Source organism: Ursus americanus, chromosome 15, assembly GCF_024610735.1.
Source record: "Ursus americanus isolate L20-20 chromosome 15, mUrsAme1.1.p, whole genome shotgun sequence".
In the NCBI taxonomy this organism is placed as follows: domain Eukaryota; kingdom Metazoa; phylum Chordata; class Mammalia; order Carnivora; family Ursidae; genus Ursus; species Ursus americanus.
Window position 1 is genome coordinate 27,667,180 of NC_142141.1, and position 20,767 is coordinate 27,687,946.

Consider the following 20,767-nt stretch of genomic DNA (forward strand, 5'->3'; position numbering starts at 1 on the left):
GAGCAGGCACACGAGTGCGTGGAGGGGCAGAGAGAGAAGCAGACTCCCTGCTGAGCAGGGAGCCTGATGCGGGATTTGATCCTAGGACCCCGAGATCACGACCCAACAGACGCTCAACCCACTGAGCGACCCAGACACCCCTATTCCTTCTATTTTTAAATATAGTATATGAGAATAGTCTTCAACTTGCCTAAAGTCACTGAAGTAACATTTCATTAAGAGTTCATGCTAATGAGGTAAAATATATTACCAGATACCTAGGACTAGACACTATTTAATAGCTGAAAATTATGGCAGGAAATATTTAGGAAAACTAAGGAATTTATTGTCTCACATAATTAAAAAGTCCATGGATAAGACTTCATTGGCCTTCTTTTTATTTTTTTATTTTTTTAAATGATTTTTTATTATATTATGTTAGTCACCATACAGTACATCCCCGGTTTCCGATGTAAGGCTCGATGATTCATTACTTGCGTATAACACCCAGTGCACCATGCAATACGTGCCCTCCTTACTACCCATCACCGGTCTATCCCATTCCCCCACCCCCCTCCCCTCTGAGGCCTGCAGTTTGTTTCTCATAGTCCATAGTCTCTCATGTTTCATTCCCCCTTCTGATTACCCCCCCCTTTCTTTATCCCTTTCTTCCCCTACTGATCATCCTAGTTCTTATGTTCCATAGATGAGAGAAATCATATGATAGTTGTCTTTCTCTGCTTGACTTACTTCACTTAGCATTATCTCCTCCAATGCCGTCCATGTTGCAGCAAATGTTGAGAACTCGTTTTTTTCTGATAGCTGAGTAATATTCCATTGTATATATGGACCACAACTTCTTAATCCAGTCATCTGTTGAAGCATTGGCCTTCTTTTTAGACTTATTTGTGCTCAGCCTCCTCAAAATGGCTCAGAGCAGATGCAGAATCATATCTTTAAAAGTGTGTGTGTGTGTGTGTGTGTGTGTGTGTGTCTTTGAATGTGGCTTTCCACTGAAAGTAAAAGCCATACTTGGCTTTCAGGACCTCCCAGAATCTGTATGTCCAGGTTCCCTTTATGCTCTTCAAAATCATCTCACCAGGCTTGCTTGCTTGCTCTCTCTCATTTTGTATTTTTTATTTTATTTTAGTTTTACATTTCAGCCACACTGGCCTCTCTTTTATCCTTCAAACATGTGGAGTCTTTCCTACCCAAAGCCAGGTTGCCTCTTCCCCCAGCACTGCACACAGCTGGCTCCTCTCATCCTTCAGAGGTCATCTCAGGTCAGGCGATGTTCATTCCCCCCTGATCCTAACGAACCTGTAACCTGATCCTTCCCTACTCATTTCCTTCCAAGCATTCATCACAAACTGTCCTTATTTATTTATTTATTTATTTATTTATTTATTTATTTACATACAGTGTCTTCCTAACTAGAATGTAAGCTCTATGAGGCAAGGACCTTATTTTTACAGTTCATAGACATGTCCTTGGTGCTTAAATAACAATAAACACTCAATATATATTTATAGAATAAACAAATTACTTCTAAAATCAAGCAACACAAACTTTCAAAGAAGAAAGCAAAAGTATTTTTTAAGTCATCCGTAATTCCACTGCCCAGATACAGTAACTATTATCATTTGGTGAATGTTATTCCATCCCTTTTCTCTGGGCATTAAAGTTACATTGATATAATTTTTTAAAAGATTTTATTTATTTATTTGACAGAGAGAGACAGCCAGCGAGAGAGGGAACACAAGCAGAGGGAGTGGGAGAGGAAGAAGCAGGCTCCCAGCAGAGCAGGGAGCCCAATGTGGGGCTCGATCCGAGAACCCTGGGATCACGCCCTGAGCTGAAGGCAGACGCCTAACGACTGAGCCACCCAGGCGCCTCACATAGATATAACTTTTAAATGCAATTATACTTTGTACTATTTTTCTTTTTTAGATTTTTCTTTTACTTCAATTTAACAACAAAGTAGGGAATTACAAATCATCAGATTATTATTTATCCACAAGACATAGCTGCCCCTAAAGGATCCTTCTAAAATTAAGAAACAAGATTATGAAAAATATTAAGAGGCTTGAATTGTATTTTGTAACTACATGTTCCAATTTGGGGCAGTTTCTATAACTTTTTAAAAATTATTTCAATGTTATTTACATTTTATTGCATAACCATAATCCCACAATTGCTGTCTTTGTTTTATTAAAATTTAAATGGATTAAAATCTCCAGTTGCTTTGTTTTTACCATTAACTTCTTTATTACTGAGTTTTAAAGCTTGATTACTCTCTTTATTGACTGGATTTTTTGCCTGAGGAGATTTTGTAAGAAGGGCTCTTGGATATTCTATTTTTTGAGATTTTGCAGATTTAGGAGTATTAGGCTATGGCCTTTTACAATACCCATTTGGCGGTACTTAACATTTTGGGTCATGCTTTTGTTCTCAGCCTCTTTTAGATATTGCACTGTCTTCTGGCATTAGCTCTCACCGAGAAGTCTAAGGCTGATGTCATCATTCCCCTGTTTTCCTATGTTTGTGAATATAATTCTTTATCCTTGATGTTTAGCAACCGTATAGGAATATATGTTGGTGTTAGTCAGTTCTTGTCAGTTTTTCCTCCCATGGCCTACTACGTGGTATCTAGCCTCATTTCCAATACTTCTTGCAGGGGGCGTGTCCACTTTGCCAACTATTTGCCCTTCTGTGAGCTCATAATGCTGCTTTATATCCCTCTGGCTTAGTACACCTTAGTGAAATTCCCTCATCCCTACCCTCACTCTGACATTGCTGCTACTCATTCTAGCAGATTTAGCTTAGGCATGCCTCTGTGAAGACTTCTAGACTATACTCCTCAGGTGACCAGCCACTTTCCCCTTACCACCCCTGTGAAATGTAACATGTACCTCTAGTATTGCATTTGGTACACTGACTTACCATTAATTGTTTATGACTGTCTCACATCCAGCACTGTGAATTCCAAGGGGAGGGGCGCCTAGCTTATATTCACAAAACTGTGTAAGCAATTTAAAACAGAGTTCTTGCTGATAAAAAGTTGGAAATGTTGGATGGATAGATAGCAACTGGACAAATTACTAAGCAGCTAGTAAACCGGGAAAGTGTAAATCTGACACAGTTCGATTGCTCTGATAAATTGAATGCTCTGCCTATGAGGGACATTAATCATATGCCGGATGTCGGGGTAGATAAGTATCAAAGACAAGCCTACAAGTGAACGAGGGGGAAAGGCGAACTTCCATGACGCAGGTGACAAGCGTCCAGTAGAGACCGATGTCTGCTCCCCCGCACTTCGGCCTCTCATCTAAGACGACGAGCATGAACGGCCAGCCCTTCCCGCACTGCAGGATACCTACAGCTGAAGCTCGCCACCACTACCCACCAGCAAGTGAAAATTGAGCTTTTCGCGGAGCGGTCCGCAGCTGGAACCCCGCAGTGAGAGCAGCGGGGCGGAGCTAGTTTTGCGCAGGCCCTGTGTGGGCGGAAAGAGCCGTCAAACTGCGCCTGCGCTCTCAGTCGGCCCTGCTCCGCTTCCGCGGCCGGAATACCAGACCCGGGATCCGGGCGGGATGGTGTTGCGATGTCAGGTAAGGGTGGAACGCCCTCACCCGTGCACCTTCCCCCTTTCCTTCCTCCCTCCACAGACCTGGCCCTGCTCAGCCAGAGTCGAGTCTTACGTCCGGTGCTGCGCCCACTACCACCAGTGTTGCCCCTGCTGGCTGCGGAGACTTTACTTCGGCTGCCCGAACGTAGGTCAGGTCCTCTCCGCTAACTCTTGGTCTCCGAGGTGACGGCGTCAGAGGTTTCTAAAGGCACCCACCACTTCGCCCCATGCTTCTACGCTTGTACGTTTTGGCAAAGACAGTTTTCAAGTTCATGCATTTAACTAAGAGTTCTTGTGAAAAAAGGTGCTTCATATATGCATTTGCAAACCCTTGATGATTTGCAAACCTCTATTTCGTAGAGAATAATTTGCACACTGGGACAGGTGGGTTATTTAATTGGCCGGATTACTTAGATACCAGGCTGACGGCATAGGTTTGTCCTAGGATATACCAGTTTAACCTGTATATCAAACCCACCTGCCTTTACAAACGTCAGGGTTTGTATGTTGCATAACTTAATCCTTGGCAGCTGGGTTCGCTGTAATGTGGGCCGGAATCAAAGGTCATATGACAACCGTGAGAGACGTGTCTCATATTCTTGGTTATTTATTTTATTTGTGTAATTTATATCTTGACTCAGACATCAGTTCACTGCTTAAGTGTTTATAAAACGTGCTATAATTTTATGTCAAATAAAGAACAATTTCATGGTTTTTAAGAAGGGTTTTGTTGTGTCATACACTCATAAAACTAAACATTTGGTAATTAGTCTGAATTGTGCTTAAAACGAAGAGTTTTGAAATTTTGAACTTGTAATTATACTAACATTTTTTTGGTGTGATTTAATTATCCCTAACTCATAAAATTTGCCTTTGATTAAAGTAAGTGGAAAGAATATATTACTGTTATTGTTAAAGGCATTTCCTCTCCTTTACAGGTTGAAGTGTTGTATTTTGCAAAAAGTGCTGAGATAGCAGGAATTCGCTCAGAGACGATTTCTGTGCCACGAGAAATAAAAGCGTTTCAGCTGTGGAATGAGATAGAAGCGCGGCATCCTGGGTAAACATTTGCAGAATGCATATGATTAGCACTTTTTAACATTGAAAAATGTGTAAATGATTAGAGAAAAAAAGCTAATTTTTATTAATGTAAAAAAGTAGACATATTTTTCCAGGACTGCTAATAAATTCTGGTTTCTAAAAATGCATGATTTCTTAAAGTAATTTTACTAAAAAAAAAACCACAATGAGCTGGAATACTGCCAAATAATTTACAAAATACTGATGTGGGTTCTGCATTTTTATAAAATTAAATGAAATTGTTACAAATTAGGTTGAAACCCTGTGCTTTAAGTTTTATGTCCCGCCCCTTCTTTAGAGAACTCAAAGTAGAAATTTCTGAGATTAAAAGAAAAGTGAAAGCTCACAAACTGTAGCTACTGCTGAATCGAGGATTCATAATATTTGATTTTTTCTGGTTCTTGAAAATCTGTAATTTACTGCTATTGTTCCTACCTCAAGTCTCTTTTGCAACTAAGTGTAATTATGGCTTATTTGAAGGAGTTCCAGGAATTTTAATTGTATTACTTAAGTCTGTATAGATTTTAAACTGGGAAGTCCTAGTGCATGGTAGAAGATACTCCACAATGTGGGTTTAATGGGAAAACTATTTCTTCATTTCTTATCTTTTAAGTTGCGCTTTTTTTTTTTTTTTTTTTTTTTGAGAGCATGGGGAAGGGGCAGAGGAGAGGGAAAGAGAATCTTAAGCAGGCTCTGCACCCAATGTGGAGCTCTACTCGAAGCTCGACCTCACAACCCGGAGATGGTGACTTGAGTGGAAATCATGGGTTGGGCACTTAACTGAGTGAGCCATCCAGGTGCCCTTTGAGTTGCTTTTAAAGTGCCCTGATAATCAATGAAATTGGGTGGGGCCTCTGTCCTGCTCTATCTTGAACTTTTTACCTATTGGGAGACAACTGGTCTTGTGGGGAAATTCTGAGATACACTTAGTATACTTGTGTACTGAGAAGATCTTCTAGGGAGGGAATGTGCTGATTTGGAAATCTCTCTCTTTTCTTGAACTGGTCTGAATGTTGTATATAATCTAGTCTTTTTTTGGGGAGGGTTGTTTAAATCCCTGAGACACAACACTCATTGAAGTGTTGTTAGCAGTTTACTGTGTTCTTTGTGGTGAATATGTTCTTCAGGGGAATTGTACTTTCTCTGCAGAATATGAATTGGTTTAATTAGTAACTTCGCAGGTGGTACTTCATGAAGTAATATTTAATGTGGTATTTTTAGTTGCAGCTGAAGAGATTTGAGGTCTAACACAACATTGATACTTCTAATTATACTTTTTTCCCCTTCAGATTGGCTGATGTCAGAAATCAGGTGATATTTGCTGTCCGTCAAGAATATGTCGAGCTTGGAGATCAACTCCTCCAGCTTCAATCGGGAGATGAAATTGCCATTATCCCCCCCATTAGTGGAGGGTAGTGCTCAGGAGCCACTTGGGTGTGTGAGCTATGTTTTTCTTAACCAATTTTGTGGAAAAGGATCACATAGATGATAACTTGTACATGATTTGCTTTAAGTATATACTCTTTGTAAGTCCGTGTGCACCAGTAAAGAGTTCTTGCTATAATAGTTGATGTAGACAGACTTACACATACCTGTGTATCATCTCTACATTTGTTCTCTTATAAGCAGTTTAATTGTATGTCAGTTTGACATGTTCATTTGCTCCACTTAAAATGGTTTATTGAAATTTTATTATGTGTCAGGCACAGTGCTGGATGCTGGAGTGTTAATATTTCTATTTTGCAGAAAGGAAAACAAATTCAGAGAAGTTAAAAGACTTGTCTGTGATCACATGGCTAATAAGTGGCAGAGCCAACATTTGAATTCAGATTATTGGATTCTGTGTACTTTTTCACAAACATGTTTATTAATATAGGATAATAGCTGTCCTGGGTACAGAGAAATGTAGAAAAATTGCATAGCCAAGAAGTAAAAAGATCACTGTGCCTAACACGAAAGCTTACCATTTTCCAGGTATAAAGAAATGCTTGATTATTATAGCTGTGTTGCAGGTAGCTCTAGGACCCAGTGCATCTTCCCAAACAGCATAGTCTTTATTGTAAGATGATGAATAAGAATATCTCTTAGTATAGTCTGAGAGACAGACTGAGGCTCTATTGTCAACTGAAGAACAAATAATGTAGAAATTAACGATTATCCCTAATTAAAAAAAATTTTAAAGTTAGGAATGAAAGAAAACTTTCTTAATGTGATAGAGCTTTTCTCCAAAATCAAGAGTAAATACCATACTCAATCGTAAAACCTCGGTTTCATTAAAGAAAGGAACATATCAAGGATGCCCGTAATTTTTTTCACCAATTTTTTTCTCCTCTCTGCTGGAGGGCATTGCCCCCCTGCTCAGAGTGAAGAATATATATTGCAAAGCAGATTGCCCATCTTGCTGATAAAACTGGATCTTTCGTAGTCCTACTATTTGGAAATAACAGAATTTCTTGTTAGATATGTATCTCAGTTTTACTGGGAAACTGGTCACCATTCACCATGATTTTAGAAAAATGCCATTTTTTTTGAGTTTGGAATTTATTCAGAAAATAGTATGCTGCCATTAAAGGTGTGTGTGTGTACATGTGAGGGAGAGAGAGAAGATTAAAGGTGTTCTTTGGAAAGATTAGGAAGATGAGTCAAACAGCATTATGTATTGTTTGAAGGTGTTTGACAGGATTTGTAATGTGGTTTTAAAATCCATGTCCTTATAGAACCAAGTTGTAGGAATTTGGTATGGTTCCAAGTTCATAGAGCATAGGCCATGTTTGGGTTACCTATGAAGTTCTTGTAAGAAGCTTAGGTGGCATGTACAGAAGGTTGAAACATCTTAGAATGTGGAATGTAAATATTTGTGCTTTTCTTTCTTTTCAGTAGCTGGAAGTACAGGGAAAAGAACGTTGCATTTAGTGAGATTCCCTGATTGGAATCACCTTGAATGAGTCCTTAACTCCTCTGAGCCTTCTTTCCCAATGTGCATAAAATCCCTTAGGATTTATAATTCTATCCAGACTCCTCATCCTGCAAAGTCCCACCTGTGTGCCCAGTCTCAGTCCATCTGTTCCCTCCTTTGAACCCTGGGTTCCAGCCTCCCCTTAGGTTCTGGAGCACACCTTGGTCTTTCTTGTCCCAAAGGCTTTGCATTTGCCATTCCGTCTGTCTCTGCCTGGGAGCATGTTCCTCTGTTTCCTTACAGGACTGCTTGTTTATCTTTCAGGTCTCACTTCTAAATACTATCTCTTGAGAAAGGCTTTCCCCGATGCTCTTTCACAGCCCCCTTCCCTAGCATCTATCCTCTGTCTTAGAACCCTGTTTGTGTTACCCCTATGTATAATTTTTCTTTATTGCTTTGTTTCTTCCATTCCAGTGTACGTGCCCTGAGGGCAGGAGCCAGGTTTTTTGTTCCCTGGTCCTTGTCTAGTGCATGGGGTTGGTCTCTTAGTATGTAATAGATGCTTGATGACTGAAATGAGAAGTGCATGGCAAAGGGCTTTGTAGGACATCTGGCAAGAGGCACGCAGTTCATTTCCTTATTTCCTCAGTTACTTAACTGGGATTATGTCCAGTTGTAAAATGAGCCCAGTTTCTGTGGAGTCAGCATTGCTTCTCCTTGTCCTCTTTTTGGTTTAGGTGTGGTGCACGGAAATAGAGTGGTTAGAGGCGCTGTGCTTGTGGATGGAGGTGTCGCTGTCTGACCTATACGGTGATGGGAGATAAGAGCAGCAATTCCAGAATTTGGAATAAAGTGGCACATGAGAGGTTACATTTTAAGTGATCATGTTAAGGGTAAATTCCTTTTTATAGACTGCTTGAGTCATTAGGGATATTTATAAACATGCTGAGTTTTGGTAAAATTTTACACTTGCTTATTTTTATCATTCTAGCCCATCTAATGTACAAAAAATATAAATTGAAAAGCAGTCTGTAAGTTGGGTGTCTTGCCTCTAGTACCAATGTTAAGGTTTATTAATATCTTCTAGGGAAGATCTGAATGAAGTTGAAGAGAAATCTAAAGATATAATAAAATTCACTACTGAGAAGCTCTCCATAGATGAAGTCTCACAGTTGGTGATTTCTCCACTCTGTGGTGCATTATCCCTATTTGTAGGTGAGTTGTCATTTTCACAGTATCTGTTGACTGCACAAGACAAGAGAAATTAGCAAGTGTTGCCCACTGAGAACGGTAAGTCAAGATTACCCGTGGTGGTGGGTAGACATTTTTTTGGTTCACATTTTGTTTTAGTAATCTTCAAATTAACCTATGTTAAAGGCATTAAAAGAGTAGGATAAAAGTCGTAATTAGCAGGGAGAATTCTGTATTTTCCAAATATTGAGGGGGAAAAAGTGGTGATGATACTAACAGCGATAATTCTGGGAGTGTAATGTTTCCCATCTTCGTTTGTCCTATGAGTATTTTTGGTATGCTTGCCTAATCAGTGCCATTTTATTTCCTTATCTTTGTGATAATTATTTTTTCTTTCTTTTTTATTTTTTTTAAAGATTTTATTTATTTATTTGATGGAGAGAGAGAGCACAAGCAGGGGAGCAGCAGGTATAGGGGGAAGAAGAAGCAGGCTCCCCGCTGAGCAGAGAGCCTGATGTGGGACTCGATCCCAGGACCCTGGGATCATGATCTGAGCCAAAGGCAGATGCTTAACTTACTCAGCCACCCAGGAGGCCCTATTTTTTATTTTTCTAACCGAGTTTTTATTTTTAGAAAATTTGAGAGCAATTTTTAGACAAATCGGCATGCTGCTTATCTATTCAAAAATAATCCTCTTTTCTATTAATGTGTTATTTCTATTTTAAGGAAAAACCTTATTTTAATACTTTTCTTTCTTTTTTTTTTTTTTTTTAGGGACTACAAGAAATAACTTTGAAGGGAAAAAAGTCATTAGCTTAGAATATGAAGCATATCTCCCGATGGCAGAAAATGAAATCAGAAAGATCTGTAGTGACATTAGGCAGAAATGGCCAGTCAAACACATAGCAGTGTTTCATAGACTTGGGTATGATTTTCTTTAGCAATTTAAAAGTTAATTTTAGTTGTTTTCCATCTTTGTACTGATTCTGATTCTGGAATCTTCCATAGGAATCCTGTATTACCATGAGAGGAAGGTTTGTGTATTATTTTGGCAGACAGAGTGGAGACACTCTGGGTGTTACATTGTAACATTTGGAGAGCGGCTGATGCTGTAACAAAGTCCAAACGTGCCCAAACTCTAAGGCTGCAACAAAGTCTAAACGTGCCCAAACTCTAAGGCCCCAGCACAGATGGCTTGTGCTAATGTGTGCTAAAGTCCTGAAGGCCTTTTAAGAATCGGTTCATAATCTGGACTCAGTTTGTATGACAAGTTATTACTAGATTATTTTTTTTTTATGTAAATGCCTTTGAAGGTCACTAGATTAGTTTACCTTTTCGTACCACTAAGAAGAGTGGAGTTCCACGCTTTAAAAAGCACCCAGCAAACAAACTGAGGGCTTCAGAGGGGAGGGGGGTGGGGAATTGGGATAGGCCGGTGATGGGTGTTAAGGAGGGTACGTATTGCATGGAGCACTGGGTGTTATACACAAACAATGAATCATGGAACATTGCATCAAAAACTGGAGATGTACTGTATGGTGACTAATATAACAAAAATTATTAAAAAAATAAAAAAAAGCACCCAGCAATAGAGACTCCATTCTGTTATTTTCCATTAGTTGTTATTTTATTATTAATAATGATAATTTTATTAACAATTTTATCAGTTCTATTAATATTTCTGTTTAATATTTTAAATTCTACATTATACTCCTGGCACCGTGCCTTGTTTGAATCAGATAGAATCAGTGAAAGGCGTTTTTCTCAGTGCCCACCAGACAGGTTTAATGGATCGATGCTAACCAGTTAGCCACAACCTCAGCATCCCCTCTGCTGAGTGCAGTTGGGGTCAATTACTGTTTTTTTAACTAATCTGGAAGTTTATATAACAGAACTGGATGTTTAGTTATAAGAATGTTTTACTGGAATTGTTTTTTCATCTGTTTAGTAGCTTCTTTAACTAGATTCAGAAGAAATGGCATTTTTTTCCTTCATTTTGTTAAAGCTTAGTTCCAGTGTCAGAAGCAAGCATTATCATTGCTGTGTCCTCAGCCCATAGGGCTTCATCCCTCCAAGCTGTGAGCTATGCCATTGATACTTTAAAAGCCAAGGTGCCCATATGGAAAAAGGTAAGAAAATACCTATTTTTGCCATTTGGATATGATTTTTGTCACAAATTTTTAAAAGATAAGGAACAAGATTACATATAGAGCTTGTATTCATGGGTCTTCTCTCACTATAGAATCATGTTTTCTTTATCTATGAAATAGGGTTTTTATGTAATATTTCCTTTCTAAGGTTTGTTAAACATGAAAAGAACATGCCCCAAAGAATGCGTGGCACAGATTAGGGCTCAATAGATGGTAACAACTAGAATTCCTAGTCGGGACTGTTCCATTGGTTCATACATGAGTTCATTTTTTTGGATTAGAATTCCCTTGAATATCTTTTGGAGAGTGGGAATAAATGCACGGCTATTTATGCAATAGCTAAAAAAAAAAAAAAAGTTTCTGAAGGCAAAAGAATGAAGAACATTCTAGAATTTCTTTTTAGGAAATGAAAACGGTGGAGTATTGCCTCTTCGGAGAAAATGCATAGTTAGTGGATTTTTAAAATATAAATAGGAAATTCTAGCTCATTTTCTGTCAACACATCAAACCAATTAATAGAAGCAAATCTCTGGTTAAAGAGGACCTTTTTAAGGGATGAAAAGCCCCAACTCCCTAATTTCTTCCCTGGTGTCATAACAACAGTGGGCTTATTCTGAATTTCAAACTCTTAATTGCACTTAAGAGTCTAGAATTGCCCACAGCATTTTGGCTGGTGGCAAAGCTGAGGAATGAATTAACTGCTCAGATGAGAAGGCCAGAGCAGAGGACCAGAGGGTGAGTCTTTCCTAGGATCCTACCACCTCAGTGGTGGAGATGAGCAAATGGGACTCTGACCCCGGGCCTGTGAAATTCAGTGACTGTATTTTCTGAGTAAAAACTGAAACCCGTTCTTATAAGGGGATACTTTGAGATTTGAAGATAGGATATGTGAGAGAAAACTGTCTTAGTGAAGCTCAGATAGATGGCGGCTTTGCTCTGAACAAAGTTGCCGCAATTTTGATGGACTACATGAGGCGGTTCCCTGAATAGAGTGAAGTAGGAAGAGCATTCTACATTGAATTGTGAGCCTGGGAGGCAGAGGTGGTTTTCTTTACCAGGGAGGAAGAGGGGACAGGCAGCCGGTAGAAAGTAGATGAGAGGGTGGGCCTCCAGGGTGAGAGTGGGCAGGAGTTGGGGCATCGTCTCGTTTTTATACTTTGAGGACGAGCTGAGCTTTCTATTTACTTTTCTGCCTATGGAGGGTGAGACAGGTAGACAGGTGTTCAGAGGAAAGTCGAATTTGGATTTCTGTCCCTCAGAAATAGAGTCTGACAGGAGAGTGAGACGAAAGAGCTATACATTCTTGTTCCCCTCCCTTCCAAGAAGTATCTAAATTGTTGTGGGGGTTCTAGTCCCACCTGGCTTTGAGGTCACTGGTGATCTAGGCAGGGGGTAGGCAGGTGGGTGGGGCACACTCACAGCTGTCAGCAGGGTGCAGCCCAAACCCGCTTAGGAACTTCTGAGGGTGGTCACTTAATTTCACACCGAGGGAAATACCCCTGCTGCCTACAGAAAAGCTTGTTTAGAAATGTTGAAGTAGTAGATATGTTTGGAAAGGAAAAAAATGTTTAAAACTAAAGATCTTCCATTTTCCCTGCACGACCTTCTTGCTCAGGCTGTCTCCTGACATGGTTCCAAATGGAATTGTTTATTCCATTCTGTGGTTGTACCTTGTCTTGTTAGGTCTTCTTGTCTGTTGTTTCTCCCACTGGATTGGGAGTCCTTAAGTGTAGGGAGCATATTTATTCATTTTTCTACTCTTAGGGCCTCATACAGACGTCTGTTGGATTGTTAGAAGAGTGGCAGATTTAAATAGGTGTGATGTTCATTTGCCTCAGTTATTCAGGTGGAGTTGACTTTATTAAGCCACTCTGTTTTGAATACCTGTTATGGTTCTGTTTTTCAGGAAATGTATGAAGAATCCTCATCATCTTGGAAAAGAAACAAAGAATGCTTTTGGGCAACCGGTGATTAAATCACACATTTTTCAAGAGTACTAAAATTAAATGTGGTAAACCTCTGTCTTTAACCATAGTTTGATTTTTTCTTCTCCAGAAGTTAAGATAGTTTAATGAAGTATAGTCTCATGTTACACCAGTAATGTGTGACAAAAGGGAGACAAAGAAGTGGGTGTTCAGGATGAGGGCTTATGCAGGAACAGAGATGGAGGAAGGGCGTTGGGGAAAAAGTGAGAGAGCAATTGAAATGTGAGGAAGGATGCCTGTGGTAGACATACTCTCCCAGAAGTAGGAAGTTCTGATTTCTTATGATTTAGGTGTTTTTCAATGAGAAGCAAAATGAAAAGGGTTCTGGTTTCTTTGAAAGTAACAGTAGATGGTCAATGAGTGAAGTATTTTGTGATTTTATGGATGGCTTTGTCCTTTGGATATGATGTTAGGAGCACGGTGTATTTCAGTTTGTTGTGAGAAGTAGTGGTCAAGAAGCCAGTACTTTTGAGTCTTGATCTCTGACCCACTGCTGCGTCTCTTATCCAGGCCAGCACTCCATTTCTCCTGGACTGCTGCTGTGGCCTGCTGACAGTCCCCTGCTGCCATTCTTCTGCCTCCTACTGAGTCACTTCATCCTCCTGGGAACCTCCTGAGAGCCAGTCCCGTCCTAGAACCCCGTAGTCCCCACCATGGCCTACAGTCTGTGATTGGGCCCCCCTGCTTTGCTGTGGCTGGTATGCAACAAGCGTATTTTGTTGTAGGGCCCTTACTTGTTCCTTTGTCTAGGATGCTCTTCCACAGTCTGCTTCCTCACTTTCTTTCCATCCTTGGTTACATGTTACCTCCCCCGAGAGCCTTCTCTGACTATCCTCCTTCAGACTGGAGTCCTGTTCCCTTACTCTGCCTTCTAGCTTGCTATGGCCCTTCGTGCTACCCGATGTACTATATCTGTTAGTTTTCTCCATCGCTGGACTCTAGACTTGCTGAGGTCAGGGAGTCTCCGTCAAATGTCCCGCCCACTACCATGCACTGCAAAGTGCTGTTCGTGTTCAGTATTGTGCCCCAAATTAAACACACCTGACACGTGTAGTTGTAGCACTTACAGTTGTGTGTAGGTATCAGGCTAAATGCATGAGTGGGTGGGTTTCCCCTCCGCTTCTCCCCCCACTCCCATCCTATGACGTCTTACATAGTCCCTTCATGTGGAGCATGGAGTTGTGAGGTCTCTTAAGGCGGGAATGATCTGTGATGTAGTTAGTAGCTGACCCAGCAGAGGGCAGTAGAGCCGGGGCTACAGTAAGAGCCACTTGAGTCAGATTCTTAGTCTGTTACTTTTCTTTTGCATAGAACCAGAATTTCAATTTAGTTAGCCTTTTTCTTTAAATTAGGTTAGAGTGGTTCTTAGATGAAAAGTAGTGTGTGACTTTGAGGAAGATTATTTCCAGGGTTTAATTGGTACCTGAGTTTAAAATATTGAGGGGTTAGGATAGGATGCGGGTGGAATTTTTAAAAATGCTGTTTATAGTTTTTAATAAGTGACATAGAATAAGTAAAAGGAATTACTTTTAAAATATGAGTAAATATAAAATTTTCTAATTTGGGACAAAATGGTAGCCTTAATATATAGATCTATTCTGTGACAAAGCTAATGTTCTTTTTCTTCATAGTTGTATTTTAATGTACGGTGTATACCACTCATTGGTGGTAGTTCTGCAGTAAGCTGCCCTTACAGCTTGGGTCACCAGAACTGAAATGGGCAGAGTTGAGGAAGGCGTTTGAGAGATCACCTGATCTGGGAATGGGAGACATTTGTGCATCAATGTAGATGGAAGCACGTGCCACCAAACCTTTGCATGAATGTGCCATCCACACAGTGAGGGTCAGTCGGTAAGCTTGCTATGTATCTTTCCTAACACGTAATCACTTCAGCATCTTTAATCCTTAAAATATTTAAACTCTCCTGCTTACTACTAATAGAAACTTCAGATGACTGCTTTGGCAGGTTGCAACAGTTTGGCTAACCTTTTTTTCCCTCTCTATTCCAAGCACACATTTCAAGAGAGTAGTTTACTTTAGAGCAGTGCTTCTCAAACTTGAATATGTAATGTAATATGAATCATCTGGGGATTTTGTTAAACTTCCCCTTAGAATTCAGTAGTTCTGGGTGGCGCCTGAGATACGCATTTTGTAGCAGGCTCTGGGTGATGCAATGCTGCCTATCTGTGGACACACATTTAGAGGCAAGGTTGACACCTAGTCCCTAAACCATGAGGGTAGTTTAAGGTTCTTACAAACATCCTGTGGTCACTGCTAGTAATTTAAGAGATTAGATACATCCTCACTCTTACTTTGCTTCAGGATGTGTTCAAGACTCAATGGGAGCGCCTAAGATAAATTTAGTGAAATAGACAAGCCATAGAATTAAGTAAGTCCAAAGTAACATAACTGTATTTATTTTCAAAACAATTTTAATTCAGTAATGTGGTATGAAAAGAGTTTACAATTAAGAGTTTTTCTCATGTTAATGTTGATTACTTTTCCAATTCGATTCTTTCTCAGAAATGTACAATTTGATGCACATACATACATTTTTATATTTTTGGTGGAGAGAAAAAAGGCAAAAACCAGTTAAAAAAAGCAACTATACTTAAAGATTTACACTTTACATGAAGGAATATATCCAAGACAATTTCTCTTTAAAAAATATACAGTTCTAACATAGTTGTGCAATATATACATTTTTATTTTGACTTTATCTGTCAAAGTCCAGCACAGATGAAACCATCTTTTTATATTTACATATGGCTACATTTTCATTATTTAAGGTTCAAAGACGTAATGAACATTTTTATTTCAAACTTTACCCTCATGTTTGCCTCTGGATGTTTAGTCTTTCAAATTGTTTAAAATGGGTATGGTCAGTGGACCTGAGGGGTATCATCCCGAAAAGTCGTGGATGCAGGTGTTATCTGTGTGCAAACTGAAGTAGCAAAGATGGGCCAGGGTGCTGAGTTTGAGGGATCCTGCTTTCTGCTGAATGTCTGAATTGATGAGATTTTTAATATATTAACTTATAGCTGTATATCAGAATAGATAAATACATTATAAAATTATAATAGCTTTTAGTATAATCACTTGGTGTGATTATGATAAATTGGTTTTAGTTTTCTTTTCACAGTTAATAGATAACTTCTATTTTATAAAAAGAACACTACCAGCTAGAAATAATTTCTTTCCAGTTGGGAGTTCTCCTTTTGCTGCTAAAATGAATGATGCACCATTTCAAGTCTCAAGGCGGCTTCCTCACAAACTATTTCACAAACGGCTTGTGTGGCAGCTGTGCATGAAGCAGCTCTGTTTTTAATCACATTGTACAGATCTTGTCTACATACCATTTATGAAATGGAAACTTTAAGATGGTATCTTTTAAGCCCCATATTATACTTTTAAAACAAAAGTATGGCTGAAGAGGAATACATAACTTTTTTTCAAGCAGTGGGATTTGTTTTTAATTTCTTGGATAAATACTCGCCTTTGCTTGAAAGTGCTTAGAGAAATACTCACTAGAGCCCCTGCCTCAAATTTTGATCTGATGACAGAAGTTGTGTATTTATATTTAGGCCACTTGCTCTTAGTGTAGTGGGGTTCTCAATTGGGGCGATTTTGCCTCCCAGATGGTGTGATACAATATCTGGAGATATTTGTCACAACTTGGGGGAGAGGATGTTCCTGGCATCTGGTAGATGCCAGGGATAATGCCCAGGACAGTCCCCTGCAAGAATGAATTACTGGCCCCTCCTGTCAGTAGTGTGCAGGCTGAGAAACCCTGCCCTAGGGTAATAAATGGTACAGAGACAAGTAGCTATGTTTTTTAGTTTGTAGTAACCCAGCCACTTTATGGAGACAATGCCGACAAGGTGGATTTCCTAAGGCATGGCTTGGCCAGAGCTCTCAAACTTGCCGTGGGTATGTGACCTCCGTTTAGTGCTTCTGTAAGAAAGGTGGGGCAGAGTAAAATGAAGGACCTGCTAGAATTCTTTGTGTAGCACCCTGAAGAACTAGTATGTCTATGTGTACAGTAGTTACGTGGTTTATTAAATATTTTATCAACCTAGTGATGTTCTCCTCTACTCTTTTAAAGAAGTTTTGGACTCAAAGCCCACACAACTGTTATAAGAATTGGGCTCTAGCACATCTAGAGAATATCATGTTTTTGCTATAAATCCCTGACATTTTATGGCAAATTTTCCCTCTAGTTTTGCTTTGTCAAATACAAAATAAATCACTAAACAGTGCTGATAGCTTTAGATAGCTCACAGGAGTTGGGCCAGGAGGGCAATTGGGACCAGATGCACACAGGCATATACCTGTTTTCAAAGTCAGGTTTCTGGAGAATTGTAATTATAAGAAATCCGGATCATAGACTTTGAAAGCTAAAAGCATTGCTGCTGAATTCCAACCCAGGCTTCCCATTTTATAATGAGGACGCTGCAGTGTAAAGAGGCAAAGTGACTTGTCCAAAGCTTTAGGTATGCAGTTTCTGACATAAAGTAGTCCCTGTGCCTTTCTCCTAGTCCCTCCTGGAGAATGTGTGGGCTCAAACAGAAAGTGCAGAAGGAGAAATGAGTGGTGTATCCCCAAGACAGTTCATTTACATCAGTGACTGGGATGCTTGTTACAATACAGACTAGTGGGTTTCATCCCTGTCTGACCAAGTAAACGTCTCAGGAGTTGGAACCCGACAAGCTACCTAGGGAGCAAACGTGCCCAGGTGGGAGTCATTCTTCTGGAAGTTTAAGTCCTCTAGCAACGCACAAACACAGAGGCTGTACCTGCTAATTTGGTGGTTTCCAATATCTCCTTGTAGTTTCTTACAAATTCCTGAGATTTTTTTTTTAATCTTCTTTACACTGCCTGACATTCCAACAGTTAGAAATTCACTCTGGCTTATTTTTCTTACCTGTTTACCAATAAAGGAAAGTAGCTCCCTGGAGTTAAGGGGATTATTCACATAAGTACGTGAGATGATTTTTCTTCCTCACACCTGGTATAGAGCAGCTACCCCCTCCCCCCAACCAAGGGGAGATTTGGACGAGGGCCAGGGGAAGGTGGCTAACTCTGGATTACTGGAGAGGAAGGCATGCCTCAGGGAGCTTCTCGAAGATGGGGACACCAGGAGGTGGGAGAGTGGTTTAGTATGGGAGGAAGGATGCCAAAGAAATTAATCCTTTTCCAAAAATTCGAACTGGGTCCCTGCCAGCCAGTCAGGTTAGCCAGTTGAAGGAGAAAGGAAACTTCCTACTTCTTGTAGCATAGGCTGGGCCCCTAGCAGATAGGATTTTACCATAAATGTGATATTACAGATTTTAAACAAAATTTTGTGCTTTGGCCTCTAAACTGCTACCCCCTCTCCACCCTTAAATGGAGGTTTCTCCTCCAGGAAGTGTACTCTGATCTCCTGCAGGGTGTGCAAGCATGTTTTGATAAGTACATCCGGCAGACGGCACTGAGGAGGCAGCTGCAGGCTGGCAACGGCAAATTTCACCCTACTTTGTTAAGAAAATCATCACTTAAAATAACAGTGGCAGCTCTGGATGAGCAGCCTAAGTTGAAAACCTGTTTTTTTTTCCCTATCAACCTCAGTATCCAGGCTAATTCTGTATCTATGCCAAGTCCTTCCACTCCTGCTGTAACTATTTAAAAACAATCATTTTCAATAGTTGGCGTTCCCGCCCCCCCTGCCCAAATCTGAGAAAGGTTATATTTTTCTTTGAGACTTCTCATGTTTTTAAGCATTTCATTTTTCTGACACAATGCACATTATAATGTAAACTCTGGACCAGCCAGTGGAAAGATCACTTTTTTCCCCATATAAAATAAGTCTTATACCCTTTATACTCCTAGCCACCCCCCCCCCCCGCAATTTCTTCTTTCCAAACTGACCTGCAGTTTTCGTAAAATGTCAGGCTAGTTTACCTATTACACATAAAACACTGGGATTTAAAAAAACAAAACATTGCATTCATGCAAATCACAAACCCGGGCTGCAACACTGCCCGCTGGTACTGCAGGGAGACTGCGGGGGCTCAGCTGTTGAGTTCTGTGGTCTCGTCAATCTCATCTGCATTTTTGGACATTTTTTCATATTTTCTTTTGAAGAAGCCGAGCTGCAAGATGATGGTGTAAAAATTTTATCACCTGTGGGCTCTTTTGTTTTGGTGTCTTTGCCCCGCCTGGGAATCTCTGGGCTCGGGAGAGGATGGTGTGCAGACTGTGACCTGGTATCAGCTTTTCAATGAGGAAATAACACCCAGGGAGTTGAACTGAATCCTGAATTGCATAAAGTTACATTTCTCAGGGTCTACGTACTTGCAGCTGAACAAAACATCCAGGGGTCTGGACGTAAGGCAGGCTAGAAGAAAAAGTATGGGGACCAAGACCGAGTATATAAAATCCTTACTGATCGCTTTCAAGGACATAAGGGAGAATTTGCAAATAAATCTGCATTTCCTTTTCTCTTATGATGGAGGAGGTACTATATAAAAATTGAATTTCCTTATCAAACGGTAACCTTAAGTCAAAGGTCTTTAGGAGCCTCATGTTTTTAAATATGAAAATTTTCTTACCTTCCATAAAACTGCAACCAGAGCTAATAGCAAAAGGATTCCAGCAATTACACTTCCTACTATAACTCCAGTTGGAACTTCAGCTTTCTCGTGGGGTTTCATTATCGTGATGGGAATCTGTAAATGTATATATGCAACAATTGAGGTAACTGTAGCACCCGGCGAAAGTGAGATGGTCTAGTCAAATTCTCTAATTTGATAAGTGGTGGTCCAGAAAGGTGACGTGACTCACTCGATCTCATTCCTCAACTAAACGTTGTGCAGTGTAATTTCTAGGGAAAACGCTTCTGCACAGTACAGGCAAGGAATACAAGTTTTCTCTTTAATTGTGTATTTAGTGGGTATGTCACCTCTGACAACCTCACATGCTTTATTTATGAAATAGGAACTTCGGTTTCTGGCATAGTCTCATTGTCAAGTGACAGCATTTGGAGTCCAGACTTGGAGAGGGGAGTTGAAGACTAAACTAATTAACCACCCCAGATCCCTTGTGATTAAGCAACAGCAGCCTTGTACTAGGATCCTAAATATTGCTTTCACTTACTCAAGTTATCTGATGTGGATTGTTAAAAAGTGGAAGTAACAGCTTAGGGCTCAGGTTGATCTTTTCAGTGATAAACTGACCTTGAGGCTACTTGTGATTCTTTATGTCTACTTTCTGGGAATCTTTGGGACATTGTAATAGAATGACTGCCCTAAAAGTTCTAATGGTAAAACAGTATCTTTTATATATATATATTTTATATATACTTTTTTAATTGCAGAAAGAATCACTGCCATTTCCTCCACAAAGTATATTAAGAATATTAAGAGCTGCATTTTGGGGAAAACAAGTCGACAAAACCCAATTTATTGATTGATTTAACACTACATTACAGTGGCAGATAAGCTGCTTCTCGTCACAGAATTTATAAGTTGGGCTGAACTTTTGTCTTGCCTTTTGGTAATTATATTTCTTTTCATTTATATTTTCAAGAGCTAAAATGAGGTTTTATAATTTAGGAATAAAGTAACTGAGTTCATATAGTTCACTGCTTAATGGCAGTAATACCTCTAGTCTCCATTCCAGAATTTCCCAGTCCTGGGGTCCATGGATCCAAAGGGATCCGTGAGTATAAAAATTTTTGTATCACATATTTAAATGGACTGGGTTTTGAATAAATTTAAGAATTGCTCATCTACCTAAAGGGATATGCCAGTTTATTATCTGGATTCCAAATATTATTCAAAAAATTATCCGATTATTTGGATTCAAAATGTATTTTCAT

At 39.7% G+C, this 20,767-nt stretch overlaps 2 protein-coding genes across 2 annotated transcripts in view; one reads left to right on the forward strand and one right to left on the reverse strand.

Moving 5' to 3' along the window:
* The first annotated feature begins 3,550 nt into the window (after positions 1 to 3,550).
* On the forward strand, positions 3,551 to 12,953 carry MOCS2 (molybdenum cofactor synthesis 2). The gene is made up of 7 exons (XM_045815358.2): positions 3,551 to 3,590; positions 4,546 to 4,667; positions 5,977 to 6,121; positions 8,671 to 8,798; positions 9,549 to 9,699; positions 10,780 to 10,903; positions 12,831 to 12,953. Exons 3-7 carry the CDS (start codon positions 6,024 to 6,026, stop codon positions 12,897 to 12,899), a joined length of 570 nt encoding a protein of 189 aa, XP_045671314.1. The 5' UTR covers positions 3,551 to 3,590; positions 4,546 to 4,667; positions 5,977 to 6,023; the 3' UTR covers positions 12,900 to 12,953.
* Positions 12,954 to 15,323: 2,370 nt separating this feature from the next.
* The window catches only part of ITGA2 (integrin subunit alpha 2), a 106,262-nt gene continuing 100,818 nt past the window's right edge, over positions 15,324 to 20,767 (reverse strand). The window contains exons 29-30 of the mRNA XM_045815357.2: positions 19,500 to 19,616; positions 15,324 to 19,040 (exon numbers count right to left, since the gene is read on the reverse strand). Of these exons, the coding sequence (XP_045671313.2) occupies positions 18,960 to 19,040; positions 19,500 to 19,616 (198 nt within the window). The 3' untranslated portion in view covers positions 15,324 to 18,959. The remainder of the gene's footprint in view (positions 19,041 to 19,499; positions 19,617 to 20,767) is intronic.